This window comes from Cygnus olor, chromosome 16 (genome assembly GCF_009769625.2).
Source record: "Cygnus olor isolate bCygOlo1 chromosome 16, bCygOlo1.pri.v2, whole genome shotgun sequence".
Classification (NCBI taxonomy): domain Eukaryota; kingdom Metazoa; phylum Chordata; class Aves; order Anseriformes; family Anatidae; genus Cygnus; species Cygnus olor.
In genome coordinates, this window is record NC_049184.1 from 14,610,529 (window position 1) to 14,635,498 (window position 24,970).

General features: G+C 62.3%; 2 protein-coding genes and 1 long non-coding RNA gene across 16 annotated transcripts in view; 2 read left to right on the forward strand and 1 right to left on the reverse strand.

Annotated features, from left to right (window-relative positions):
• The first annotated feature begins 58 nt into the window (after positions 1–58).
• Positions 59–23,834, forward strand: LOC121079304 (CASP-like protein 4A1). The gene is made up of 4 exons (XM_040576367.1): positions 59–376; positions 983–1,032; positions 17,684–17,788; positions 23,691–23,834. The coding sequence occupies exons 1-4, from the start codon at positions 196–198 to the stop codon at positions 23,832–23,834; spliced, it is 480 nt and encodes a 159-aa protein (XP_040432301.1). The 5' UTR covers positions 59–195.
• Positions 15,043–17,566, reverse strand: LOC121079195. The gene is made up of 2 exons (XR_005824926.1): positions 17,376–17,566; positions 15,043–16,645 (listed from the first exon to the last, which is right to left on the reverse strand). It is a non-coding gene; the product is annotated as an uncharacterized LOC121079195 (long non-coding RNA).
• Positions 17,627–24,970, forward strand: part of ZBTB46 (zinc finger and BTB domain containing 46) — a 56,213-nt gene continuing 48,869 nt past the window's right edge. For 5 of the 14 annotated variants that reach the window (XM_040576091.1, XM_040576098.1, XM_040576103.1 and 2 more), the window contains exon 1: positions 19,288–19,391. The gene's annotated coding sequence lies outside the window, so the exon portion shown is untranslated. Of the gene's footprint in view, positions 17,789–19,114; positions 19,392–21,965; positions 23,426–24,970 lie in introns of those variants that run through there. The other 9 variants (XM_040576100.1, XM_040576102.1, XM_040576096.1 and 6 more) reach the window with 8 other exon arrangements.

Sequence of the window (24,970 nt, forward strand, 5' to 3'; positions counted from 1 at the left end):
CGAGCTGGCGGCTGTGGGCATCTCCCCCGGGTTTTAGGGGCAAGCTCCCGGGGCCGTGGGGCTCAGCGGGGCTCAGCGGGGCTCAGCGGGGCTTGCCGTGGCTCCGCGGTGTCTCCCTGCTGGTGGGGACAGGGAGGCCGCAGCGGGCCTGGTGCTGCGGGCACTGGGCCAGGGCCTGGCCTCGGCTGCGGGAAAATGCAAAATGCAGAATTGATGCAGTGGTTCTGCGGGGTATTTCGGGAGAAGAGGGGGAAAAAAAAAAGAAAAGCAATAAAATATGTCCGACGCTTCCACCTCCATGGCCCGCTCTCTGCCCAGGGACTGGGGCGAGCTCCGTGGCTACGGCAAGCAGCGGGGCCGGGGGCTGGCGTGCAGGATCCGGCCCCGCAGCCCCTGGAACAGGGCAGGACGGCTTGGCGAGAGAAGAAAGGGGCTGGGGGAGAGGTGTGGGGGGGCTGCCCCGCTGGGGGGATCTTCCTGGAGGGCGCGGGGCGAGAGGAAGCGCGGCAGACGGCTGCACAACATCTGGCAGCGGCCCGGCCCCCCCCGGGACCCCGAGGCTGCCGAGCGCGGGGTCCGAGCCAGCGATCCGCTTCCTGCCACCCCCCCCCCTCCCCGCGGCCAGATGTGCCCCCCGCTGCCCCCCGCTGCCCCCCCCGGCCACCCGCGGGTCCCACCCTTCCCTCCGGGCCGTGCCCAACACCTGCTTCCAGCTCAGTCCGGTTCTCCCAGGCCCCCGTGGCCCCACAACGCCCAGGGGAAAGGCGGCCCCGTCACCTCTGGCATCCCCATCCTCTGCCGGCTGCCGGCCGGGCTGGATGCGGGCTGTCAGCTCTTGGCCCTCGGCAGCCCGGAAAATCCACCCAAAAGGGGCACGGCCCCCCCCCCCCCCCCCCCGCGGCACCGCGGCGCCGGTAACGGCCAAAGGGTTTGGCCATCGCCCCGCGCCGGAGCTGCCTGGGGTCGGGGGAGCACCAAGAACCCCCACCCCCCCCCCCACCACCACCAGCAGCAGCAGCACCCCAAATCCTGGTGGGTGCCCCGGCCGAACGGCTCCACGCCCCGCGCCCGGGCACATCGCTGGGTGAGCTTGCAAGGAAAGGATTAGCCCCAGGCAACAAAAATAGGCTCCCTCCTTAAAAATAGCTTCCTGGGATTTAAAAATAGACAGAGTTCCCAAAGGCAATGCTCAAGGAGACTGGGCCACCCGCCGCCTCCATGCCTGGGGACCGTTCCGGGGGGCTTTGGGCTCCTCGGAGCCACCTGGCCGCGGGCAGAGCCCCTCGGTGCCACCCTCGGGTGGCTGCTGCAGGATCAGGCCCCCCAGATGGGGGTAACCCAGTTACTCCTTTTCCCCCAGCGGAGTTTTGCCCGTGTTCAGGATCAGGCCCCGGCGCGGTGGAGCCCAGCCTGGCGTGTTTGTGGGTTTCCACGGCCGGGCGCTGCGGCGGGGCGAGCTCCCGGGTGCTTCCCTACGGTTTGGGGCCGTCCCCGGTCCCGGCACCCCACGGAAAGCCCCGGCACGGGGGCGATGCTGGGGCGGGGGGCACGGCGCTGGGGTCACGCAGGGGCTCCCAGCGCTGCCTCGCAGCCCTCGGCCGTGCCCCCGGGAGCTCGGGGAGCGTTGCCAGCAAGAGAGAAAAGAAAAAGAGGCAGGAAGAGAGTTTGGGCTGAGCCAGAGCAAAACTCGGCGGTAAACAATCAAAACCGGAGGAGAAAGCACCTCTAATCCCCGGGGATAGAGCAGGGGGAGAAGAAAAGCTCCGTGGCTGCGCGTTTCCCCGCAGGATTTGTCTGCGGACAAATTGCGCCTCGTGCTCGCTGTCAGTGCTGGGCTGAGACGTTAATCCGGGCAGAGGGGAGAGGGGAAGGGGCAGCGGGCGCGGGGCTTTCTCCAGGCTCCAAACCTGCCTCCGGGTCCCTCCGGCCGCGGAGCTCCACGTGCCCCAGCCCCTGGCACCCCGGCTCGTCCCCGCTCACCGAACCCGCCCCCTCGCCGCTCCCCGCCGCCCTCACTCCGGCCCCATCGGGGTGACGGGGTCTGGGTCACGGCGCTGAGCCTCGGGGACAGAGGGGGCACCAGGGCTGTGCGCAGGGAGGACAGCACGTGGCCAGGAGAGGCTTCGGGAGCGGGGTCAGGGACGAGCGAGCGAGCAGCCGTGGCCGCAGCAGAGGGGCTCAGCTGGAGCCGTGACGGGCTGGGACACCCTGGGGATGTGCCCCCCCTCCCCGTGTCCCCCCCGGGGCCACGCTCCCGGCGCCCTGGGACCGGCGCGGGGGCTCGCTCCCACGGCCGGGAAGCGGCGGCGGCTCGGCCTCCGGAGGCAGGAAATCAGCACGCGGGGGCTGCGGGGACACGGGGACACGGGGACATGGGGACACGGGGACAGCGGGGCGCCCCGGTGAGCCGCGGGGATGCTGCCTGCACCTCCCGGGGGTCCGGCGGGACGTGGGGCACACCCAGAGGGCTCACGGGCAGGGTTTGTGCCCCCGGGCGCTGCAGTTGGTGAGCGCTGCGGGACCCCCGCCCGTGCCAGGACCCCTCCCAGCAGGATTCGTCCCCGTTTCCACCTTGCCCCCGCTGGGGCGAGGAGCGCGGCTCCTCCCAGCGCCGCAGGAAAGCGGCATCAAAGGCTGCTGGCGGGGCTGGGAACGTGGGGCTCGTGTTTTCCCAGCAGCTCCAACACCGGTGTGGGTGCCAACAGCCGGCAGCGGCTCCGTTTTGGAACCGGGTGCTGGGGGTGACGGCAGCCTTGGTGACAAGGGGACAGGGCCGGTGTCCCCAGCACAGCACAGGGGGGGGTGGCAGCGGGGCCGCGGCGCTGCTGGGTTTGACATTTCCACCTCCTGCTCCCCGCTCCCCTCCCACTCAGTGCTCGGGAGCAGCTTTTCTTTCCCTCCCCGCTTTTCTCCCCGCATTGCCATTTGTCATGGCAGCAGCACCGGGCTTCGCGCAAGGGCTGCGAGCAGAGCGAGGAGACCTCTGCCTCCTCCTCCTCCTCCTCTCGCTGCCTCTCCTCCTCCCCGTCCTCCTCCTCCTCCTCGCAGCAACGACCGTGGGGAGGGTGCGCGGGGACAGGAGGCCCAGCGGGCGACAACGTTTTAGCAGCACCCTTGCGAAGGATAAAACTTGGCTTCCCCCCCCTAAACCCCCAGCTCCTGGAGTCGTGTCGGGGTGCGAGGTGCTCAGCCCACGCTGCTTCAAATCAAATTACCTCCGCATCCATCCTGCGCTCAGCACCCCCCAGCCCCAGATACGAGGTCCCCGTGTCCTGGCCGCCGTGTCAGGGACTTGCATCCAACACGCACGTGTGCCACCCACCCTGGCAGCCTCACGAACTCCCCCCCCCCACGGGAGCCTTGCACACATGTGTGTGCACGGACACGGTGCCGCTCGGCCCACCCCACGTGCACCCACGAGCGCACACGCAGCACAGGCGTGCACGCAGCACGTGCCACACGTGTGCCAGCTCCCCGCTGCCAGGGGACACAGTGGCACCGAGCGGGGACAGCCAGACGGGGGGGGGGCCTCTCCGTTATCAGCGGCTCCATCCCGGCCCCCCCTGCCCCGGCCGGGCATTATGCAGCTGATCCCGCTCGCAGCCTCCCTAAATCCCTTAGAGGGGTTAAAGGCAGCGCCTGTCCCAGCCCTGACCCCAGGGGACCCCTCAGCGCCGTCCCCGGCTCCCCCGGGAGCTCAGGGGGTGCACGGATCGGGGTGGCTCCGTCCCCCCCGCCGTACCAAGCAGGGTGGAACCGCAGCCCCCACCCCGCGCCCCCCGCACCAGCACCCCCTGCTCGCCCCTCTCTGCCTTCCCCGAGCCCCCAGCCGAGGGCAGGGAGATGAAAGCGGGGCTGGCGGCCTCCCACATCCTTCCCCGCGAATTCCTCTCCCTCCTTCATCTCTCCGGGGGTGCCCGGCTGCACTTAGCGCCGCAGCGGAGCGGGCTGGAGGAGACCTTCGCGTTTTCCCCTCTGTTAAAAATAGCATGAGATTTATTTTCTGGCAGCGTGGAAAGCCCCCGGGGGCGTAAGAGAGGAAGCAGACGGGCTTCTGCAGGCCGGGGAGGGTGGGGGGCGGGCAGCGGGGGGAGAGCGAAAAGGGCAGGAAATAACCCCCCGGCAGCAGCAGCAGCCCTGTGGAGGGGAAAATGCTCAAATGCAAACAGTGTGTGGTTAATGTGGAAACTCCCAGGGCAGAGACAGGCTGCCCTGTGTCCTGCTGTCCGGCCAAACAGCCTCTTCCTGCTGCCAGCGGCCACGCTCCTGCAGCACGGCCCCCCCCCCCCCCCCCCCGCCCCGCACCCCTCTTGGCCACCCTCAGCCCCTCGCCCCCAGCCCCGGCACCCCCCAATCCCCCCCACCCGGGGGTGACGGAGGAGGACGGGCACCCCTGGCCCTGCTTCGTGGAGGGGGAGATGGGGATGCACACAGGGCCCCCCCCCCACCCCAGGCTGGGACCTTCCAGGCTGGGCAGTCCCTGGGTTTTGTCCCCGTCCCCCTCGCGATGGCCGAGCGGGGCTGGCAGCTGCCAGGGCGTAAATCACCGCTGCCCGGTTCTCCCCGGGGGTTTTCTCCTCCACTCAGCCTCCTGCTGTCCCAAAACAGAGCTGGAAGGGGCTGGGGCTGCCGGCGTCCCCGTGCCACCCCCAGCACCCCCCTGCCCCTCACGGGGGGCACCCGTTGCCGCGGGCAGCAGGCGGCCCCGGGTCCCCCCCCCACTCTGTGCGTCCCCTGTGCCACCAGCCAGCCCCGGTGACCTTCCTCCGCCGCCGGGGGGGTTTGTTCCTATTTCCTGGGGACATTTTGTTGCTTTTCCTTGCGGCAGACTTTCCCCCCTCTCCAGCCCCTACATTATCAGTCTCGCGATTATTTCCTCCCTGTCCACCCACCTGCTTATTTTAGCCGCTTCTTCCTTCCTCCCAGCTGCTCCCGGCCTCCAGCCCCGCTCCCCCTCCCGCAGCCCCGTGCCCCCCGGCCCCTCCACGTCCCCGTCCCCGCCACCCCTTCCCCGTCCCCGTCCCCCCGTGGCCCTCAGCCCCCCGGGATCCGCCGGGTGCCACGCTGCTGCCCGCCGTGCCCTGCCCGCGCGGCGGCCGGGAGCGGAGGCGCTATTTAGGGCAGGATCCTCGGGCTAATTGAAGCCTGCGGCTGCCGTTTCGAGCCTCCTTGGCTCGCCGTCCCGCTCCTCTCCTCCGTGCCGAGCCTCCCTCCCGGGCTGCCTGTCCTCTGCCTGAACCCTGCCGCCTGCACCGGCTGCCTGCGCCCCTGCCCGCGCCCCCCATCTCCCCCCAATGTCCCCCCCCACGTCCCCCCATGCCCCCCAATGTCGTCCCCCCCCCCCACATTTCTCGCTCGCTTCACGGAGGCACGGTGCCGTGAGGCCCCTTCCCGCGGGGACGGCCCCGCGCCCCTCATCCCCTGCTGCCAGCGCGGGGGGTAGGCGGGGGGGGTGCCGCCAAGCAGAGCCGGGAGATGCCGGCCTCGGGTGATTTATGGAAAGCAGCATCCCCGTGTCCTTCAGGAGCGCGTTTGGAGCCGCCGCCACCTCCCACAGCCCTTTCTTTCCCCCTCCATCTCCCCCCGGTGCTGGGCTCTGCGATGTCCCCAGCCCCATGAGGTGGTGGGGGGACACAGCCCCCGCTGCGGCCACCTCTCGCCCTCTCCGTGACATTGGCCATGGCACGGGGCTTGGGGGGGGGGGGGGGGGACGGGACGGGACACACGCTTCCCGGCGTCCTCCCCCCGTCCCCGGTGGCACGCAGGGGACGCCGTTGGTGTCACCACCCAGGCAGCGCCACGGTGCTGGGCTCGGGGTGCCTCGCGCGTGGTGGCAGGGACGTGTGGCAGGGACGTGTGGCTCGGGCGCGGTTTCCAAGGTAACCCCGGCTGAGCGCGGCCTCCGCATCCCTCCGTGCCCCCGCGCACGTGGACGAGCCTCCGGGGGCCTCGCTGCGGCGGGGGCTTGGTGGGGGCAGCGGCAGATTGAGGCAGGGCTGGGGACAGGGAGAGGGACAGGGAGAGGACAGGGACGGGGACGGGGACGGGGACGGGGACGGGGACGGGGACAGGGACAGGGACAGGGACAGAGATTGGCATGGGCATGGGGATGGGGAAGGGGATGGGGAAGGGGACGGGGACGGGGATGGAGATGGGGATGGGGACAGGAATGTGTTATGGGGACAGGAATGGGGACGGGGACGGGGACGGGGACAGGGACGGGGACAGAGATGGGCATGGGCATGGGGATGGAGAAGGGGACAGGAATGGGGATGGGGACAGGGACAGGGACAGGGACGGGGACAGGGACAGGGACGGGGACAGGGACAGGGATGGGGACAGGGACAGGGACAGGGACAGGGACAGGGACGGGGACGGGGACGGGGACAGGGACAGGGATGGGGACAGGGACAGGGACAGGGACAGGGACGGGGACAGAGATGGGGACGGGGATGGTGATGGAGATGGGGTTGGGGATAGAGATGGGGATGGGGAAGGTGACAGGAATGTGCTATGGGGACAGGAATGGAGATGGGGACAGGGATGTGGAACGGAATGGGGTCGGTACTGAGCCTGGGGAGGAGGGATGGGCATGGGGAGCGGTGCAGGACATCCCTGCCCCCCCCCGGTTCCCAGCACAGCCGTCCCCCGGGCACGGGTGTGTGCGGCACGTCCCGGAGATGGGACCTCGGGGACCTCGGGGAGCGGGTCAGGGTGTTCCCGTCCTCCCCAGGGCCGGAGCCTGCGGCACCTCCCATGGAGAGCACCAGAAATAGGAGCTGTGGGTCCCCACCCAGCCGCGGGCACGGGGCCAGGGCCGCGGGTGGGAGCGCGGGGACGAGCCCATGGGGAACGTCCCCGAGGCCCAGGTTTGGGCCGTTTGCCCCGGGGGACGCCCTCGTTGGAGCCCGTCCCCGAGCCTCCCGTGTCCTGCGGGACGGGACGAGCCGTGCCAGCGGCACCGGGCCTGGCCCCAGCACGGAGCCGTGGGGCCGTTCCAACGCTGCCGCCCAGCCCCGGGTTCCCCGGGGTCGGAGCAGACCGGGGCAGGGCAGGGCAGGATGCTCGGCCCAGCACTGGTTTGTCCCCTGGGCAAAGAGGAAACCGGTCCCAGTATGAGCATCGCAGCGCTCCTGTCCCCTCTGTCCCATCCCCGTGCCTTCCCGCGCCGGGGAGAGCCCGCGGCCCGCTGGCAGCAGCTCTGTCTTATTACAATATGTTCCGGTCCGCTGCCTCCAAGATCTGCATCCCTGGGACCTGTGTGACTAGGAATTAGATTCCTCTCCGCTAACGAGTTTACGCCAGGAAAGGGCTCTGAAGATGTAAAGCCCCGCCTGGGAGCCGAGCGTTACCTTTGTCATCGATTCCATTGCACGGCCCCGGGGATGGGATGACGCTGCCTGAGGACTCGTATCCCCGGGGTGAAACCTTCCGAGCCCCGGGCAGGTAGCAGGGAGGGATGCAGAGAGCGAGAGATCCCCGCTGGGAGGACGCACGGCTCCTTAACGCGCCAGGTCCTCGTGCTTCCAGGAGCAAAACAGCTCCGCAGGCAGCTCGCCGGGCGGGCAGGCTCCCCGTGAATCTGGCCACCATCGGAAGAGGAGGACGGGGCCGCATCCTGCAGCCAGAACTGCCCCAGCTCCACGCCGCCGTGGGAGCGGGGTGGGAGCCACGTGCCCACGAGCCTTTACTTTAACCGTCCAGCGCCGTCCTCTCTTCATTAAATCTTGTCTGGGTCGGTATCTGTGCGCTCTGAGGAGCTGCTCGTGACAAAAACCCACCTCGAGGGCCAGGGAGAGCGAACGGCTCAGCTCCCGGCAAACAGAGCTGTCATCCCGGCAAACAGCGAGCGCTTAATTACGGCATCCGCCGGCAGGCGAAGTTGGGATAAAATTGCTCTAGGTTTATTGTACTTGGCCAATTCCTCCTTTCGGCAAATAATTGCTGTACTCTAACAGGGCTCCTTTTATTAATTGGATTAATTTCTTCCTGGCCTTCTTTAAGACTTCAGAGCCTTCTTTTCTTTAGGAGGGAGTTAACAGCCCCGTGCTGTGCAGGGCACGCTGGGCATCGCCGGGAGGTGATGCCACGGCTTTCGATGGAAGCCGGCCCTTCCTTCCTCCTCCAGGGTGCTGCGGCCGTGGCTCGCCGTGCCCGGGCTGCCTGCCCTGGGGAATTGGCACCAGCAGAGTGGGGAGCTCCCTGAGCCACGGAGATCCCCAAATTGTAGAGGTCTCTGAGCCACGGAGGTCTCTGAGCCCTGAAGATCCCCAAATCGTGCAGGTCCCTGAGCCCTGGAGGTCCCCAAATCGTGGAGGTCCCTGAGCCCTGGAGGTCCCCAAGTCATGGAGGCCCTTGAGCCACGGAGGTCCCTGAGCCCTGGAGGTCCCTGAGCCGTGGAGCTCCCCAAATTGTGGAGGCCCCTGAACCCTGGAGGTCCCCAAGCTGCAGAGGATGGGGCCAGGGTGGTGCCGCAGGCCTGGCCGCCGTCCCCTCGCCCGGGAGCCGCAGGAAGGGCAGCCGGAGCCTTTTGTTCCCCTCCGCTGGCGGCGGCTGCGGAGCGTCCTTGAGGGGCTCCGTGCCCCTGCCCCGGCCCCGCGTTGGCGGCAGACCCCAACCCGCCCTGGCCTGGTGCCGGCTGTGCCGCCTCGTTTGCCCACGCTGCGCCAGCCTGGGGGGGATTTGGGGGATTTTCTGCCTGTGAAGGGCACCGCTGCCCCTTGGCACGACCCCTCCCGACCCCACATTTTCGGGAAACACCTCCCCGACCCCACCCCGGTTTCCCGCACCGGGATCTCCCCACGCCGCCCCCCGAAGCTGCGCCGGAGGCACGGCACGGCCGAGGGCTGAGCGGGACAGGGCCTGGCCAGCGAGCGGCTGGGAAGGAAATCGGGAGGGAGGGAGATGCTGTGCCGGGGCCGGAGGGTGGGGAGAGGAACTGTGCAATTCCCAGCCTGCGGCTGACTCAGCCCTGGGAACGGCCACCCCAGCCCCTCGCCGCCAAAGGCGCCCACCGTGCGCGCCCCCGGCCCCGCTGCCCCCGCCTGAAGCCGGTGTTCACCCAGCTGAGCCAGCACCGGGCGCTCAGCACCGCTTTGTACCTCCCCGCTGTCCTCGTGGGGAGGAAACGGTGTTGTTTTCCCTAAACTCAGCCCTTGCCTCGCCTTCTCCCAGTAATGGGAGGAATCCGGCGGGGCCGTATCCTGATCAGCACGGCGCTGCTGCGAGGGCGGCACATTCCCTCCAAGCTTCACTCTGCGCCTTCCCCCAGAGCTCCAAGGGCTGGACACGCAGGGGCTGGGGCTGGTGGGGGTCAGGATGAGGCCCCAGCCCATGAGCAGGGCTCTGAGCCAGCCCCAGCACCGCTGCGTGCAGTGGGGGGGGGGTTCAGCAGCCGCCTCCTCCTGCTCTGCCCCCGGTTCCTGCAGCGGGGCACCAGCTCTGCCACCCGGGTGCCCACGGCGTGCCAGGGCAGTGGCCGCAGACCCGACGCCCTCCCAGTAAATCACCGGTTTTCCCGGTGTGCTCTGACCCTCAGCATCCGTCCCCAGGGGGCTGCAGAGCCCCAGCGGCTGTGGGAGGGGGGCGCGGGGTGGGACGGGGTGAGTGTGGCAACCTGGCAGCTGCTTCAGGAAATGGCTAAAAAATGCAGGTTAAAAAAAAAAAAAACAACAACAACAAAAAAACAAAACAAAACACGACAAAGCCCCATTTTTGGTTCCTGTTTCAGGGTCTCCTGCAGCCGCAGCCCCGGGCCTGAAGGATTCGGTTTGGCGTGAGAGGTGAACGGCCCTCGGTGCCGGGGGTGCTGCCGTGCGCGCGGCGGTCGGGACGGGGCTGCCCGCTGTTTGCTCGGCGTCTGGGGGATTTTCGGCGGGCCTCCCACGGGTCCTTTCTCACGGGTTTGCTGTTGCGGCACGGGAGGAGCCCTGCTGTCCCCTGCACGGGGTGAGGCAGGAAGGGGCACCGGGAAAGAAGGGGCACGGGTCGAGGACGGGGCGCTGCGCTCCCCACGCGGCCCTTCCCCACCGCCGCCCTGCTCTGAGCCGTTTATCAAGGTCGCGGCGCTGGGCAGCGCACAGCAGAGGTGCTGAGACTATTTCTGTGTGCTAGGGGAACTTCACTGGCCTGATTCCCATAAATAAAGCACGCAGGGAACAGCCCCTGCTCTGTCCTAGTAATTCTGGACCCCAGGGGCCCTGCCGTGAGTGCACTCAGCAGAGCGGCGGCGCCTGCTCCGCTCCTCGCCGCTGCGCCTGGCCGTGCTCGGAGAGGGTTGAAAGCCCTCGGTTTCCGTAAAATGCCAAGTGTGAGTGTTTCGAGGGCATTGTAGAGAAAATTCATTGGTTTTTGGAGACGCAGGGCCAGCTGGGGAGGCTGGTCGTGTGCTGGGTCGGGGCAGAGCCCGGGGGGCTCAGAGCAAGGCAGGAGCACGGCTGGCTGCAGCCCCAGCCCCAGCCCCAGCCCCGATCTCCATTTTTTGGACCCGGAGCTGCTCCCACCCCTCACCCTTCCACACCCCGGTGCCCCCAGCGCTTCCCGGCTCCTTTTGGGGGCAGATGAGCCCAAGCAGGTCGGCTCCTCCGGCCCATCCCCAAGGCGTGAGCAGGGCACGGCAGTGTAATTATCTGGGATTTCTTCCAGGAGGGCATGGACCTGACTCTCTGTGGATTTATCTGTTGCCGCTAGGCTTTATCTCATGCTTTCAATTCTTCTGTGATGGTGTTTGCTGCACCCGGGGCACCGTGTCCGTGTCCCCCTGCGCTCCCGATGGACGCAGGCACCAGACAGATCCTGCGCCGCCTCCGGCTGGGGGTCCCATCCATCCCCGCTGCCATCCCGTCCTCGTCCCGCACCACCCTGGGTGCTCGCCTTGGATTTGCGTCCATTAATGAGCGTGGTGTCAATTAACAGCCAGCGCGTCCCCGTGGCTGTGGAGCAAGAGCTGGGGAGCAGCCAGCAGCGGGGGCACGTCCCTTGCGCACGTCCGTGGCCCCACCAGCCTTACCCAGAGAAGAAGGGCCCCCATTTTCAAGTGACTCAGACTCACCCTTCCTTCCTCAGGAAAACCTGCGATCAGATAAAGCCATCAAACTATCTGGTAAGAATAAACAAGCTCGCATCTGCACGGATGCAGGCTATACCCCTTCTAACCCCTAGCAGAGAGGAGGCAACCTGCCTTCACCCTGCCCTTATCAGCGGTGGCTCCGGCCCCAGGCAGACACGTGTTTGCTCGCGCTTGTGCAAGGCTGTGCACCGCACTCCCGCTGCGTCTGCCCTTGCTGGAGGTCGGCGGAGTCAAATCCTGGCTGCCACCGACACCGGCACCGGCACCGCATCTCTGCATCCTGCCCTGTGCCCGTGTCGGTGCTGCGCCAGCGGTAAATGCCCGGAGAAATGCAAGGTGCCCCTTAGGGTCAGCAGAGGGGGAGCAGAGGCAGCTGCGCGGGCACTTGGAGGAGGAGGAGGAGGAGGGAGGGAGGAAAATGTTTAAAAACTGCAACTGCTGACAGATGGGCACCTGCCCCCACGGAGGTGACGTGCTGCCAGGCTGCCGAGGAAAAGAGCAAAGGAGGGTGTGAAGATTTCCCTGCAGATTAAACCGAAAACACATGGCGTGTGCTGCTCTCCAGCCCAGGCTTGGGTGGGGGGGGAAGGCAGAGGGGGTTTGGGGGGTTCACAGCAGTGGCTCCACGCCAAGTGGCTCCGGGCACCCTCGGGCACCCCTGGCACCCATCGCCAGGGCTCCCCGGGTGCGGCGACCCCCGGGTACCTCCTGCGGGGACGGTCGGCATCAACCTGCTCCGTGCAGGGCTGTGCCCTGCTCCTTCCCCAGCCCCTGCCTGCGGAGGAGATTTTCTTCTTTCCCCTCTTCTCTTGCAGCGTGGCAGCTCTGATGCTGCTTTCACCGGGGAAAGAAAAGATGAAGCGCGGTCTCAGCCGGGTGCGCAGCGATCCAGCGGGAACAGAGAGCAGAGGCACTGCGGGGCTGTTTGAACCGGTGTCAGATGCAACAATCGAGGGCAGGAATTAAAGCTCGGGAAGGGTCGGGCGCTGGAGGGGCTCGTGCAGGGATGCTTTGTGCTGAGAGTAGTTAATGCAGCACCGAGTCCTCCAGAGCAGACTCACCAGAGGAGTAACGAGAGCAAGTAGGTTAGGCTCAGAGAGCAGCGGAGAAGAGAGCGTGGACATTTTTTAAGGGGGGTGGAACAACTGAATCCGGGGGGAAAGAAAATGAAGACGTCCCCAGCACAGCCCCTCTGCTGCTGTGATTGCCTGCGGCCTCTGTGCTGTGTCCCTGGTGATCGCAGACCCCGGATTTGCAGGAGTGGCTTTTGTCCCCCTGCCTGTCCCTGTCCCTGTCCCTGTCCCTGCCCCTGTCTCCACCAGCACGGATCCTGCTCGGGACTTACCGAGGTGGTGGCTGTTTTCCCATGTGATGGTGTAAATCGGGTCAGACCCCGTTTTGTTGCAGGGTGTTCGCCCTCCAGAGACCCAGGTCTATGGCAGGGCGAGCGTCCTGGGCTCGCAGAGTGACCGGTGAACGCTGAACAACTGCCTTCAAACAGCCTCCGATACAAACGAGTTCATCGACAGCCACATCGCTCCTCTTGACAAGCAATTGAATAATTCAGATGTCGTGCAGAACGCTTCTTATTTACTTAATAACAGTTTGGGATGTCTTGCCAGGGTTCTCATTTATTGTGTTTTAAATTGGGAAGCAGCCACATCGAGCTGCTGCTACCCCGCGGCTCCGTTCCAGGCACTGCCGGCCCCTGGGGCCCAGAACAAATCCGGGACCGTGGGGATGAAACACGGAGCTGGGTTTGAGCCCCGGCTGCTCAGGCAGGGCACAGAGGGGCTGTGGGAGGGAGATGGCTCCAGCCCCTTGGAGCATCTCCCATCTCCCATCTCCCGTCTCCCATTCACCGGTCCTGCCCCAGGAGCAGCCAGGGCTCTGCGCAAACGAGAGTAAAATCTGGCTTACCGTATTTAACCTAGATAAACCTCAAATGTGGCCTAAATTGTTAGGCGAGCTACCAGTTGTCGGACTGAACCCAAAACCACACTCCCCAGCCTTCGGCAGTTATATATATTTCAACTGTTGCTTCTGCGTTTTTCAAGCGTGGCTCCATCACGCACTATTTATATAGTCTGCATCAAACAACGGGCTCGGACACAGGCCTGCAATTTGTTTGGGTTCTAGGGAAAACAAAATCTTCGCAAGCAGAAGAATAAACCTCAGCTGAACCTCTCTTAAACATCAAGTAGTTTGAGATACTGCAGCACAAAGAGAACCAAGGCAGACTTGTAAGGACGAGCGCATCGTCAGGGGACCGTCCCTGGCCGGGGCTCGAGATGGGTCCCCTGGAAGAAGGGGACGTGCCCACTTCCAAAGGGGCTGCAGCACGAGGGGAGCTGGAGGAGGAAAAATCCAGCTTTACTCCAAACCTGCCTGCGTGGCACCTGGGGCAGTGGCGCGCCGCCAGCACGGGGCTCCTCTGGGTGTGCGGAGGCGAAGCTGAGCAGGACCCATGGAAGGAAAAGCTCTGACTAAGGAGCACACTGCCTGTCCGCCCAGCAATTCCATCAGTAGCTGACAAAGGAAGGAGCCTGCTAGAGGAACAAACCCAGCTCAGGTGTAAAACGCAGCAGGGAGAAACCCTGGTGGAGGTGGGCAGCATCCACGGGGCAGAGCACCGTCTGCTTGGGCTTGGCCCCCAGGGGACGAGGGGTGGCTCTGGTGGGAGCCGAAATGGCCCCGGGGTGGCCCCAGGCTCCTCGATGGGGCCGGAGGATCCAAACGCTGCTCTGGGCGCCCCTGCGCACCCTGTCCCCGTGCCACCTGCAGCAGGACCCGCGATGCTCCACCAGCCCCGGGAGCCCCGGCTGGAAGGGGAGGGCACTTCTGGAGCATTAAAGATCAACCGTTTGTGAGTCCGGCCGATCCCCGTCGAGAGCAGCACCAAAGGAGGTCAGCGGGATGCGGCTGGTCAAATACTTTGCGCATGAACATCATCTCTCACCCCCTCAAGTATTTACAGACCTGGGAGCATTTCCTGCTGCTCCCCGGTGCCGCTGCCTGCGCGGGATCCCCGCACCCTTCGGGGCAGGGCACAAGCCCCTGTGCTCGGCCGTGCAAATGGGAATGGATTCGCCCGGCCAGCAGTCAAAGAGCAGCGCGAGATAATGAGAAAGCGCAGGCGGGGGTGGTGGTGGTGGGGAGCTGGGTGGGAAGAGGGACTTTTATTCTCCAGGGTTTGTTGTGTTTTTTTTTTTTTTTTTTTTTTTTTTTTTTTTTTGCAGTCTCCATTCACCATATTTAGTAGGCTTGTGACTTGCCCTCGCTAGCTCATGGAGAATTCCCCCAAGTGTTTACTCCCACAACCTAGCAAATGCCTCAATACACATCATGGAAAAAATACAATCGACATGCTCACTCCCACTAGAGCAGGAATTCCAACTCGCCAAGCACCGGCTGGGAGTATGAGCATGCGAGAGAGAGAGACAAACACAGCTTCATTAGCTCGCCTCAGATGTGGTTCACTCCTAAAATGACCTGGTCAGGGTTGCACACCACCTCCCTCCCTTCCTTCGTGGTAAAAAAACCCGCTGACCTTTGGTCCTGAGCAATAGGGACAGGAATGTGGGTCCTTTAACCCTTTCCTTCAGCAGCCGGGAGCTACCCTGGGCTTGGCTGATGGTCCTCGGATGTTCAGGGCTCGGGGGCTGAAGCGCGGGGCAGGAGCAGAGCCCTACAAAATCGCTTCCTTCCTGCACGGGTTAGAAAAGAGCAGGCTTTGGAGATGGAGATTCACATCTCCAGCACGCAGAGCAGCCACGTGGAAACAAAAAGGGGATCTTTGCAAGCAAAGCTTGCAGACCACTGATCTCTCAGGATTTTTTTGCACCTCTATTTCCTCCAGAAAATTTGGTAGGGAGGCAAAAGAAAAACAAGAAAACACAAAACAAAAACAGAGCAATTAGGCAAGCTGGCTTTTTCAGCATGCTTCCAAACCAACCACATGAAAAAGACACAAGTAACCATCTTTATTTATTAAATGCAAAATCTCCTACAACCAAGATCAGCGTAAGACAGAGCAGTGCTGAACAGAGCACCTGCAATCAGAGCACTGCGGAGCAGCGCGCGGCGTGTGAGCGGGATGCAGCTTTCCCCCAGCACCGCTCCCGACCCCAGGGAGCACGCCTGGGCTGTCTGTGACCACTGCTGTGTTCCTTGGGGTTTTCTCCTGAAAGATCCCAGCCACAGGCACACAGCAGCCGGCAGAATCCACCAACACGCGTGCGTGTCCCTGCGCGCTTACTTTGCACGGCCAATTCCCGTGATTAGCCACCAAGCATTTGCATGCGGCTTCGCCTTGGCTGTGCCGGCGCCGCGGAGCGCACGTTGCAGCGTTCACATGCTCCTTGTAAAGCAACGGAAATGTGCTGGGGCGATTCCAGGATCTCTCGTGCTACGGGAACATGACTTCTACCTGCTTCCCCTGGGGCTAGAAGCTGGAAAAGTCCTTGAGGAGATCGGTGACACTGCGACTTGGGAAGGGTGGCACATAAAGGGCCTCAATTCAGCCCGGACACGCAGAGTCTGCAGTCTCTGACACTCCTCCGAAGGGGTGCATTGCTGTGCTCCTTGCCTCTCCTCTCACATCTTGTTTATGGTGATTTGCACACCAAAACCACATGAACCACGCTGATTTTTCCTCCAGCTTCTCTTTTTTCCTTTTTTCTTTTTTTTTTTTTCTTTTTTTTTTTTTCCCCATGTGCATTCTTTCCTTCTTAATGAGGAGAAACCACCTCTCTTCTAAGGACAGGCTGAGTAATTGCGGTATTCACCTAAAACACAATACACACTTCTCATTAAGGAGGGGAGGGAGCTACACGCGGTGGCAAAATAATATGAAACCTTCATGGCAAAAGAATATGAAACCTTCCCAAGCTGTTTGAAGCCCGTGGGGAGAGCGGCCCCAGGGGAGAGTGGCTCCAGGCACACCACCACCCTGCCCTCCTGGAGGGTTCCCAGGGCCATGTCCCAGCTGCTGCTGGATAACACAGTGAGATCCATCGGCACTTTCTGCCAGCAAAGATCTGAGGAAGAAACACGGGGCAGGAAGAGAACCCGAGGGGACACGGGCAGAGCCCCGTCGGTTCTGGGGTAGCGGGGTGGGCTCGGTCTCACACTGTGGAGCAGGGACTGGAAGGGAGCTTACAGCAGCAACCACGTGTGACAGATTTTATACATAAAAGATAAATTTGCCTAAAGGTATAGCTCTGATTTCCATCAGTCCCTGTATCAGTACTTCACGTTTCGGCGCGGAGCCTTGAAGAGGCATACGAGGATCCGACACCTGCAGGCGCAGAGGGACCGTTTCGCATGGAAACCGGCGTGAGCATTTCAAGTGAAACAGGGATTTTGGTCGTTCAGTTTGGTGCTTTTCACCCGCTGGTTACAGGACTGGAAAATGCGTGCGGGGTGACGTGAACGCTCGAGGCTGGGCGCGCAGAAAGGGCAGGTGGCCGCGGGGAACTCCACGGGTGAGCCTGAGAAGCTGCGCGGTGCAACGGCTGCGAGGCACTCGCTGCGCTGTGCCGGGACTCTTTCTAGGAAGGTGCTGGTTGGGCTCCGCTGCAATGTGAACCAAAAAGGTAATTAAAAACTTGCTGGAGTTACAAGGCGTTTCGTTTTCATGAATCGGGTCCGTTCGCGTTCTCTTCTAGATTAAAGGTATTTAGGGTACGTGGGAGGAAACGGCGAGGAAAGCACGTGACGGAACATCTGTTTATTTAAATCACAGATTAAAAAAAAAAAAAAAAAAGTGGAAAACACGCTTCGTGCGAGGGGGCATCCTCGAGATAAGAAGCACCTCGTGGAGGCGGATCGAAATAAAGAGCATTTCCCACGGCGGCACCGAGGCTCGCTCGGGGTGAGGGGAGGGAAACCATGAGGGGAGCTGCGAGCCCCCGGGGCAGTTTTTGGAGCTGGGGCTGATTTCACACACTCGGCCAGCCCTCGGGCGTTTATTTCCACGCTTTTGGGGCACGGTCGTGATCATCGGCAACCGTTGGTAAAGCAGCCTGGAAGCCCAGCAGCTTCCCGACCGGCTCCTGCTTCGGCAGGACCACAGGGGCGACGGGCACAGGCCCCTCGCTTGCCCACAGCAACGGCGGGGCCGGGGGCGACCGGGGCCGGGGGCGGTGGAGGACCCGGGGGGGGGGGGGGGGGGGGAGCCTTGGAGGACCCGGCCCCTCCGCTCCCCTCAGGCCCCGGCCCCGCGCCGTCCCGTCGTGCCCCGCGCGGCGCAGCCCCGGGCGCGCGCCCCCCCCCCCCCCCCCGTCTCCTCTGCTCTCTCCCTCACTTCCGGTGTCCGGCAGTGCCACAGCCGGCGGCGGCGCCCCCGCTCCCCCGGCGCAAGGGTGGGAGGGGGGAGGAGGAGGAGGAGGAGAGAGGGGGGGCGGAGCCGCGGGCGGGGCTTCTCGGCGTCCCGCGCCCCGCGCCAGCCAATCAGCGCCCGCCCTCGGGCCACGAGGGGGCGGGGAAGGCGGCGGCACGCGCCGGGCGGCTCCGCCCCCTTGCCCGCCGCGGGCCCGCGCCCCGCGCGCCCGAGGGAGCGGCGGGAGCGCGCCCGGGTGCCCCCCCCCCTCCCCCTTTTCTTCCCCCCCCCCCCCCCCCCCCCCCCCCCCGCCGCCCCCCCCCCCCCCCCCCCCCCGCCCCCTCCCGCCCCCGGTGACCGACGGCGCCCGCGCGCTCCGGCCGCTCCGCGGGGCCCAGGTAAGCGGGGCCGCCCCGGGGGCCGCGCCCCCCCCCCCCCCGCCCCCCTCCCCGTTACCACCTCCTCCACCCGTTACCCCCCCCCCCTCCCCGGTTAACCCCCCCCCCCCCCCTCTCGCCGTGCCCGCACCCCGCCCACGTCGCCGCCCCGTTGGTTACCGCGGCCGTGATCGCCGGCAGCGGCGGGGGTATTGTCACCGGGCGGGCGGCGCTCCGCCCGAGGGGGGGGCACGGGGCGTGTGTAGCCCCCCCCCCACCCCGACCCCCCACCCCCCCCCGGTGTGTGTGACCCCCTCGGTGTGTACGATCCCCCCCCCCCCCCCGCTGTCTGTGCCCCCCCTCCGGTGTGTGTCCCGGTACCCCCCCGGTGTACGCCCCCCCCCCCCCCCCCCGGTCTATCCCCCCCCAGTGTCGTTCCGTGTCCTCCCCCCCCCCCGTGTGTGTGTGTGTCCCCGTGTGCCCCCCCCCCCCCCCCGGTGTCCCTTTCCCGGTGCCTGTCCCCTCCTCCGGTGTTCCCCCCCCCCCCCAACCCGGTGAACCCCCGCGGTGTGTTGCTCTCCCCCCCCCATCCCCGGTGTGTGTCCCCGTGTCCCCCCCCCCCCCCCGGTATCCCCCTCCCCTCTCCCGGTGCCTGTCCGCCCCCACGGTGTGTGTCCCCCTGTCCCTCCTCGCGCCCCCCCGGCAGTGTTTGTGACCCCCCCCCGGTGTGTGTCCCCGTGCCCCCCCCCGGTGTTTGCCCCCCCCCCCCCCCGTGCGTCTGTATAACCCCGTGTGTCCCCCCCCCCCCCCCCCCGGTGCTGCCCCAGGGCTCGGGGGGGGTTGGAAGAAGAAGAAGAGGAGGAAGAGGAGGAGGAGGAGGAGGGGGGCGGCCCCCCCCCCCCCCCCGGCAGGGTTTAACCCCCCCCCGGTCCCTCCCCTCCGCCCGCCCCCCCCCCCCCCTCGGCCCCGTGTCCCCCCCCCCCCCCACCCCCCCCGGCCCCTCCGAAAGGGGAATTTTCCAGCCGCTAATTTCTGCTGCGTCAACACCCAGGCGGCCGCCGGAGCTCCGCGACCGCCCCGAGCCCCCCCCCCCCCCCCCCGCTGCGAGACCCCGGGGGGAGCCGTGGGGCGGGGGGGGCTCCGCAGCCGCCTCTTCCCCGGCCCCCACCCCGCAACTTGCGGCGGGACCTCGCGGGGAGCCCGGCCCCGGGGCTGCGAGGGGGGGGGGGGGGCCCGGCCGGGCCATGGCACTGGTGAGGCACGCCGCGATCCGCTCCCTTCTCTTCCCTCCTTTCCCCTCTTTATTTTTATTTATTTAATTTTTTATTTTTTTTTTAATTTTTTTTTTTTTTTCCTTTCGAGCCAGGCCTGTTTTGGGTTATTGTCTCCCCCTAAAGCCAGCCGCAGCCCGCCCGGCCTCGCCTCCATTTTAATTGCGGGCTGAGATGGGGGAAGTGACCCTCTGATTATTTAATTTATTATTAAATTTTTTTTTTTTTTTAATTTTAATTTTTTTTTTTTTTAAACAGCAAGGAGAAGGAAAAAAAAAAAAAAACAAAACAAAAAAACCACCAACAAAAAACCACCTTGGAAAAACCGGCGCCGCTCCTCCGGGCGGATGGAGGTGGGTTCGGCGGGGCTGTGACAAGTGCACGAGTGCCCCGGGGAGGACGCTCGGTGCCCTACGGGGCGGGGGGCACCCGGTGAGCCCCAGCCCCGAGCGGCGGCGGCGGGGGGCTGCGGGGCTGCGGGGTCCTGCCGCCTTTGCGCCCCCACGGGCGACGGTGTCACCTCCCCGAGCCCTCCGCGAAGCGCCCGAGAAGTCAGCCCTGGGTGCCAGGCGGCGGACGGGAGCCGCTTTCGGGACGGAGGCGCTGGGAGGCTTCGGGCGCTGAGCGCCCCGCGCGACCCCGCTTTGATTTATTTTTGCACCCGAGCAGGCAAGGATAAACAAAGGGGACTCGGGACCGGTGCTTTAACGAATTCCCCCCCGCTTTCTCTTTTGCAATCTCAATGATTCACTTGGCGAAGCCGTGCGGGGTGCGGGTCATTAGCGGCATTGTTCGGAGCTTTGCTAATTAGGCAGCGGGGTTTGCAAACAGCGGCGGTGCAGGCACCTGTACCCAAGTTCTCGCGTGCGCTTTGGCTGCATCACCGGCATCGCTTCCAGCATTCGGGCGCCGTAACCCAGAGCTGGGTCCCAGTTCTTGAACTCGATAAAGTATTTATTGCAAGCGCGGCTTCTCTGCGTACACAGGTTTAAAGCCTCGGCAGCAGAGCTGCTCTGTTTTCTGGGCAAGGAGAGGGAGGATTTTTCCCTTTTCTTTTTTTTTTTTTTCTTTTTTTTTTTTCCTCGGGGATTGAAAGGAAAAGCTCAGGTTACCCCCAGAAGAGTGAGAAAAAGGTAATTCCGAGGAAGAAGCTCGCTGCGCCTGGGTAGCTCTTCCACTTCTACCCGTACCTTGCTCACGTTTTATTTTTTTATAGCGCTTTTTAGTTGGAAATAGGATTTGCCTTCACTGCTCTAAATTCTGTCTCGCTGCTCGTCAAGTTTTGTATTTTGAAATCCTCGGTGATGGGGGAAAAAAAATGGGTGGAGTGTATTATTAGTCACAATATTTTCGGCGTGTGGCAAGGAATTGTTGCTTTAAGGTGTTTTTTTTTTTGTGGGGGGGGGGGGGGAAACTGGCAAGAAACGGGCACGGGGCTGGCAGCCAGCTGCAGCAGCGGCGGCGTGGGGGCGCCGAGCGCGGTGCTCCTGGGGGATTTTGTGGGGTTTGGTGCACGGGTGGGATGGGATGGGGTGGGATGGGATGGGATTGCTGCGACCGAAACAGGAAAATAACCAGCTTTGGGTTTGATACGGCTCGTCCAGGAGGGGGAAACGCGCTTGCAGCTGAACTCGCAGCTGTAATCGAGGCGGTTTTAGGTACCAGAGAAACGGGATATTGTAACAATTGTAATAATTCCCACGTCGAGCAGTTATTTGTATGCTTTAATTGCTGCTTCATTCGCAAGCGTGCGCGGCCGAGCCTTCGGAAACCTGACCTGGACGCGGGGTTCTGGGAGGCTGAGGAAAATGGGCCACTTTCTCCCCGTGGTCTTTGTTTTCTGGGACAGCTGTACAACAGTGGATATGTTCTTCGCGAGAGGTTTTCTTTTTTTTTTTTTTTTTCTTTATAACTGGAAGTGCTTAGAGGAAAACCAGTTTAGCAACACCCCCCCCCCCGGCCCCCCCCGGTCCTCTGCTGGGAGGAAAAATGAAGGATCTGTTATTTGCTGCTAATACGCCTCCTCCTCCTCTGGTGCCGTGTTGGGTTGCTGCGAGGCTGGGCATATTCTTGACACAAATCTTTTCGCCTTCCCTATCCACTTGCGTGGACTTTTTTTTTTTTGTTTTTTTTTTTTTTTTTTTTAGATTCGTGTTTTTGAAGTCTCTCAGCGAAGTTTCCTGTCCTTCCAGCAGCGCAGCAGCAGGCTGACACCCAATCCAAACTGTTCCTGCCTGCTTTCAGGGCAGAATTATTTCATAAACAGCTCAGCCTTCCCCGGGACTTTTTCCCCTGGATGTTCCTGCCGGCTCTGCTCGCTGCTCTAGAGCTCTGTCGCGCTCTCTGGGCTCCCCCGAAATCAATTAAAAAAAACAAAAACAAAAACAAAAAAACATTCCTGGGGGTTTTTCTTGCTCCTGCAGTCGCCGTGGGTATCCCGTACACGCGTTACAATTCCCAGAGCCGGCAGCTTGTGTCCATTACTGGCTGGGGGCATTGCACTAGGAAATTCTGACACTTAGCGCAGAAGGATTAATACCGCGTTTATATTTTGCTTTTGCCTTGCTACCACTCGGGATATTTTTAAGCACGTGGCTTACCTGTGTTTTGCGCCTGTGATATTTGAACCTCGCAGTGCTGAGGAGCCGGGGGAGGCGTCCCGTGGGGAGCCGGGGGCGCGCTGGGCGAGAGCGAAGAGGGAGGCGCTCTGCCCGCCCGAAGCACTGCGGCCGAGGGGCTTCCACCAGCTTTTTCCTGGTGTTCGGCCAAGGACAGCGATGCTGTCAGAGCTCCGTGTTCAAATTTCGCTTTGTCGCCTCAAAACTTGCATTTATTCCTTCCCCTTTGCTTCTCTAGGCGATACGTTTGTGCTGCAGCCCCCTTACCCTAGAAGACCACTGGGGACTCTGTGTTTTTCTCGCCTCCCACCAGACCCTTGGTGGATGAGGAATACAAGCACACATATTTCTGGTTGCAGGGTTTCTCAGGCTCGAGATGCAAGAGGCCAGCATCTCGCCTTCCCTAATACCTTTCCGTGCCCTGCCTCGGTGTGCTTGGATGCACAGCAGTGCCCGGTTTGCAGGACAGCTGCTCGGGATTCGGTTCCCGTCCTGCGTCCGTCGCTGGGACGTGCTGGGGCCACGCTGCTCCCCGTCAGATTCCCCTGCACGGGTGCCAGCGTTTAGTCACCTCTTCTAAATAGTCACCTCTGTACTGGACAGCGTAGTGATGAAACGTCAGAGCTGTGCTGAGCGTGCTCGCCCTTAGTAAACGCGAGCTGGCCCGCAGTCCTCCCCGAATTTCCCACGAGATTTTTGGGGGTTTTCTGTCCCTGCAAAGATAGCCGCCTGCAGTTATTTCCTGAACAGTTGCTTGAGATTTCTTTCACGCCCGTATATTTAAGAAGCATCAGTTTTTGTTTTGACTGGTACCGAGATGCTGGGTTTGAACGCCTTCTGAGTGCTTTGCAGGCAGGGTGAGCTCCTTGGCAGTAATTCTGACCAGCTGCAGACGTGCTCCCCGTCGCCGCATTCCCTCGCACGCAGGTACGGGTGCACCCGTGCATTATTTCGAGCAGTGTGGCTGCAGGGGGTGCAGTGGCTTTGCGGGTACCTAACAGGTCCCAAACCCGACCTTTTTGCCCTGCTTTTTGGGATGTGGCTGGCTTTCCTTCCAGCCCGGGCAGCTGTGAACCTTCCTGTCCCGTTACTTTGGGTGCGCACGCATACAAGAAGGAAAACATTCTGCAAGTGCTGGAAGTTGCCTCGTGTTGGCTCTGCAGGAGACCCCAACTCCGTTTTTCTGTAACGAGGCACCGAGGCCTCAGAAATATTCTACAAACGCAGCTACCAGCTTGTGTATGGATTAAAATAAACTTAGTAACAAGAATGTCGGAGTGTGTGCCAAGAACTTAGCTGCTTAAGAACCCTACTTAGAAAAGTGAGTAGGGTTTTACATATTAAGGAATATGTTTATACCTGTGAGCACTTAAATTCCTGGTTACGTTTCATATTTTTTTCCTCTTCGTGTATTGAACGAACTGCTTATTCCATCCGAGCTACTTTTCTTTCTGGTATTTCCCAACGTGTGCTGAAGATTTCCGCAGAAAGCGAGCTGATATTCCAGGCCATTAGCTGGCTCTTTGATGAAAGGATCACCAAAACCTGCACCTTTTGCGCTAATACACCCTTGGAGGAAATACCTTTCTGCCTAGCACTCAGATCACGCTCTGCAGCAGAGGGATCGATGGTCTGTGTTAGCCATTAGGCGCTTAAAATACCCAAGCCTGACACCGACTAATTTAAGTACTGATAAACGAAGTCATCAGGATGCAGCGCTCCTGAAAGTCCTGCCGCTGTAGTAGTGGAGAATGAGGTGGTGGCTAAATGTAAAATTAGCCGATTGACTTCCTTCTTACTACCTGTGTATCCTCCTTGGCTTCCTTCTGCTTCTCGGTTTGGTCAACTACGATAGGGAAGGGAAAAAAAGAAAAGATTGATACTAAAAAGTACAAAGGGGATGCTCACCCAAGGCACGAAGAGCTTGCAGTTGGAATTACAGAAACAAATACAGGTTGCTCACAGAGCCTCTTGACCGTCATCTTCGGTTTTGCCCTGCTTGATTTTACTCTTGGGTCATTCCTGATGCCTTAGGTCCCTGTTCTGCCTTTAGGTGCTCTTCTCGGCTCCTCCCGGCACGGTACTTCGCTTTCAAAATTACGTCTCGATGCTTCCTCCTTCTTTGACTCCCACTGTTCTTACACACCGGGCTTGGGAACTTCACCAAAGATCCCCTAGCGAAAAAGCCGATGAGAGCATTATTTTGGGGGAAGCGCTCTTCAGGGCAATTCCCAGCGCGGTGTGCCTGCTGTTCACTTGCTTTCCCTAAGGTGCTTTTTAAGTTGGTTTTTGGCTGACAGATACGCAAGTGTGAGGTCTTTTGCATAGGTTATTTTTGTGGCTCCTTTCTTTTAAGTGGCAGCTGAGATCTCATGGGCGTTAGCATCGCTCGGACAGGTAAGCTTCGTGCTAGCCGCAGGCAGCCGGCGGTTTTCAGGGTGTCTTTAATCCCTGCTGCTGGCATAGCAGATAGGTGTGTAGCTGCGTTCTTATATTTTTTGCTATCACCGGCTTTAAACCTCATACCCTGGAAGAAGCTTGGCTTTTAAACTTTAGTGGGCTTTTCCACGTTCCTGCTCCGCTCGGCGGTGCTGGGTTTGTTCCTCCCCTGCTGCGCCAGGCTGGGGATGGGGAGAGCAGGGCTCAGACCCCCGGCAGCGAAACCAGCGGCCGTGCTGGAGGGACGGGCACGTGGACGGGGCTGGAAGTTACGGGGAAATGAATCAGTGAAAAGCAGAGGGAGCGCGGGGTGGAAGCACCGGCACACGGCAGCGTTCAGGACTGGCGGTGCGCGCGTGGCGCCCCGTGGGGAAGGTGCCTCCTGCTCTGTCGCTGTCACGGCATGGCACGTAGAAGTCCTGCCTTCTGCTGGGCACTCGTGGCTTTTTGTACGTCTTGGTGGGTTTTCTTTAGAATTCATAAATACTCGCGAAGAGGAACAAGCGGCACGCACGCAGGTACAGCGTACGGCTGCTCTTTAACGTGAGCACGGCTCTGGCTTTGCAGGCGGTGATTTGGTAGAGTTGGAGGGGGATAGAGCTAAAATTAGTTAGTTCTGTACAGTGCAGACACTTGGTTTTTCTGTAACCTTGGGCAAATACTTTGTTTTTTTTTGCGGTAGTGGTGGGTATCGTCGTAACCGCGAGGTTAGGTTAATGTTAACCCCATGTAAAGTGTGCGGATTGCAGGTGTCATGTAAACATTAATGAGGTCTTTGTGATGCTAATTAGAACGTACACCATTGTTATAATATATCTTCAAGCAATTTTAACAAGTACTGTTTATTGCAGAGACTTCCTCAAAGCACTGTGGTT

What these genes read in the sequence shown, in the direction of transcription:
- LOC121079304 (XM_040576367.1), top strand. Translation starts at nt 196, where the DNA reads ATGCAAAATGCAGAATTGATGCAGTGGTTCTGCGGGGTATTTCGGGAG. An exon ending in GCCGGGGGCTGGCGTGCAGG is followed by an intron (nt 377 to 982) that starts ATCCGGCCCCGC and finishes AGCACCAAGAAC; the next exon opens with CCCCACCCCCCCCCCCACCA. An exon ending in GGCCGCTCCGCGGGGCCCAG is followed by an intron (nt 17,789 to 23,690) that starts GTAAGCGGGGCC and finishes CTGATGCCTTAG; the next exon opens with GTCCCTGTTCTGCCTTTAGG.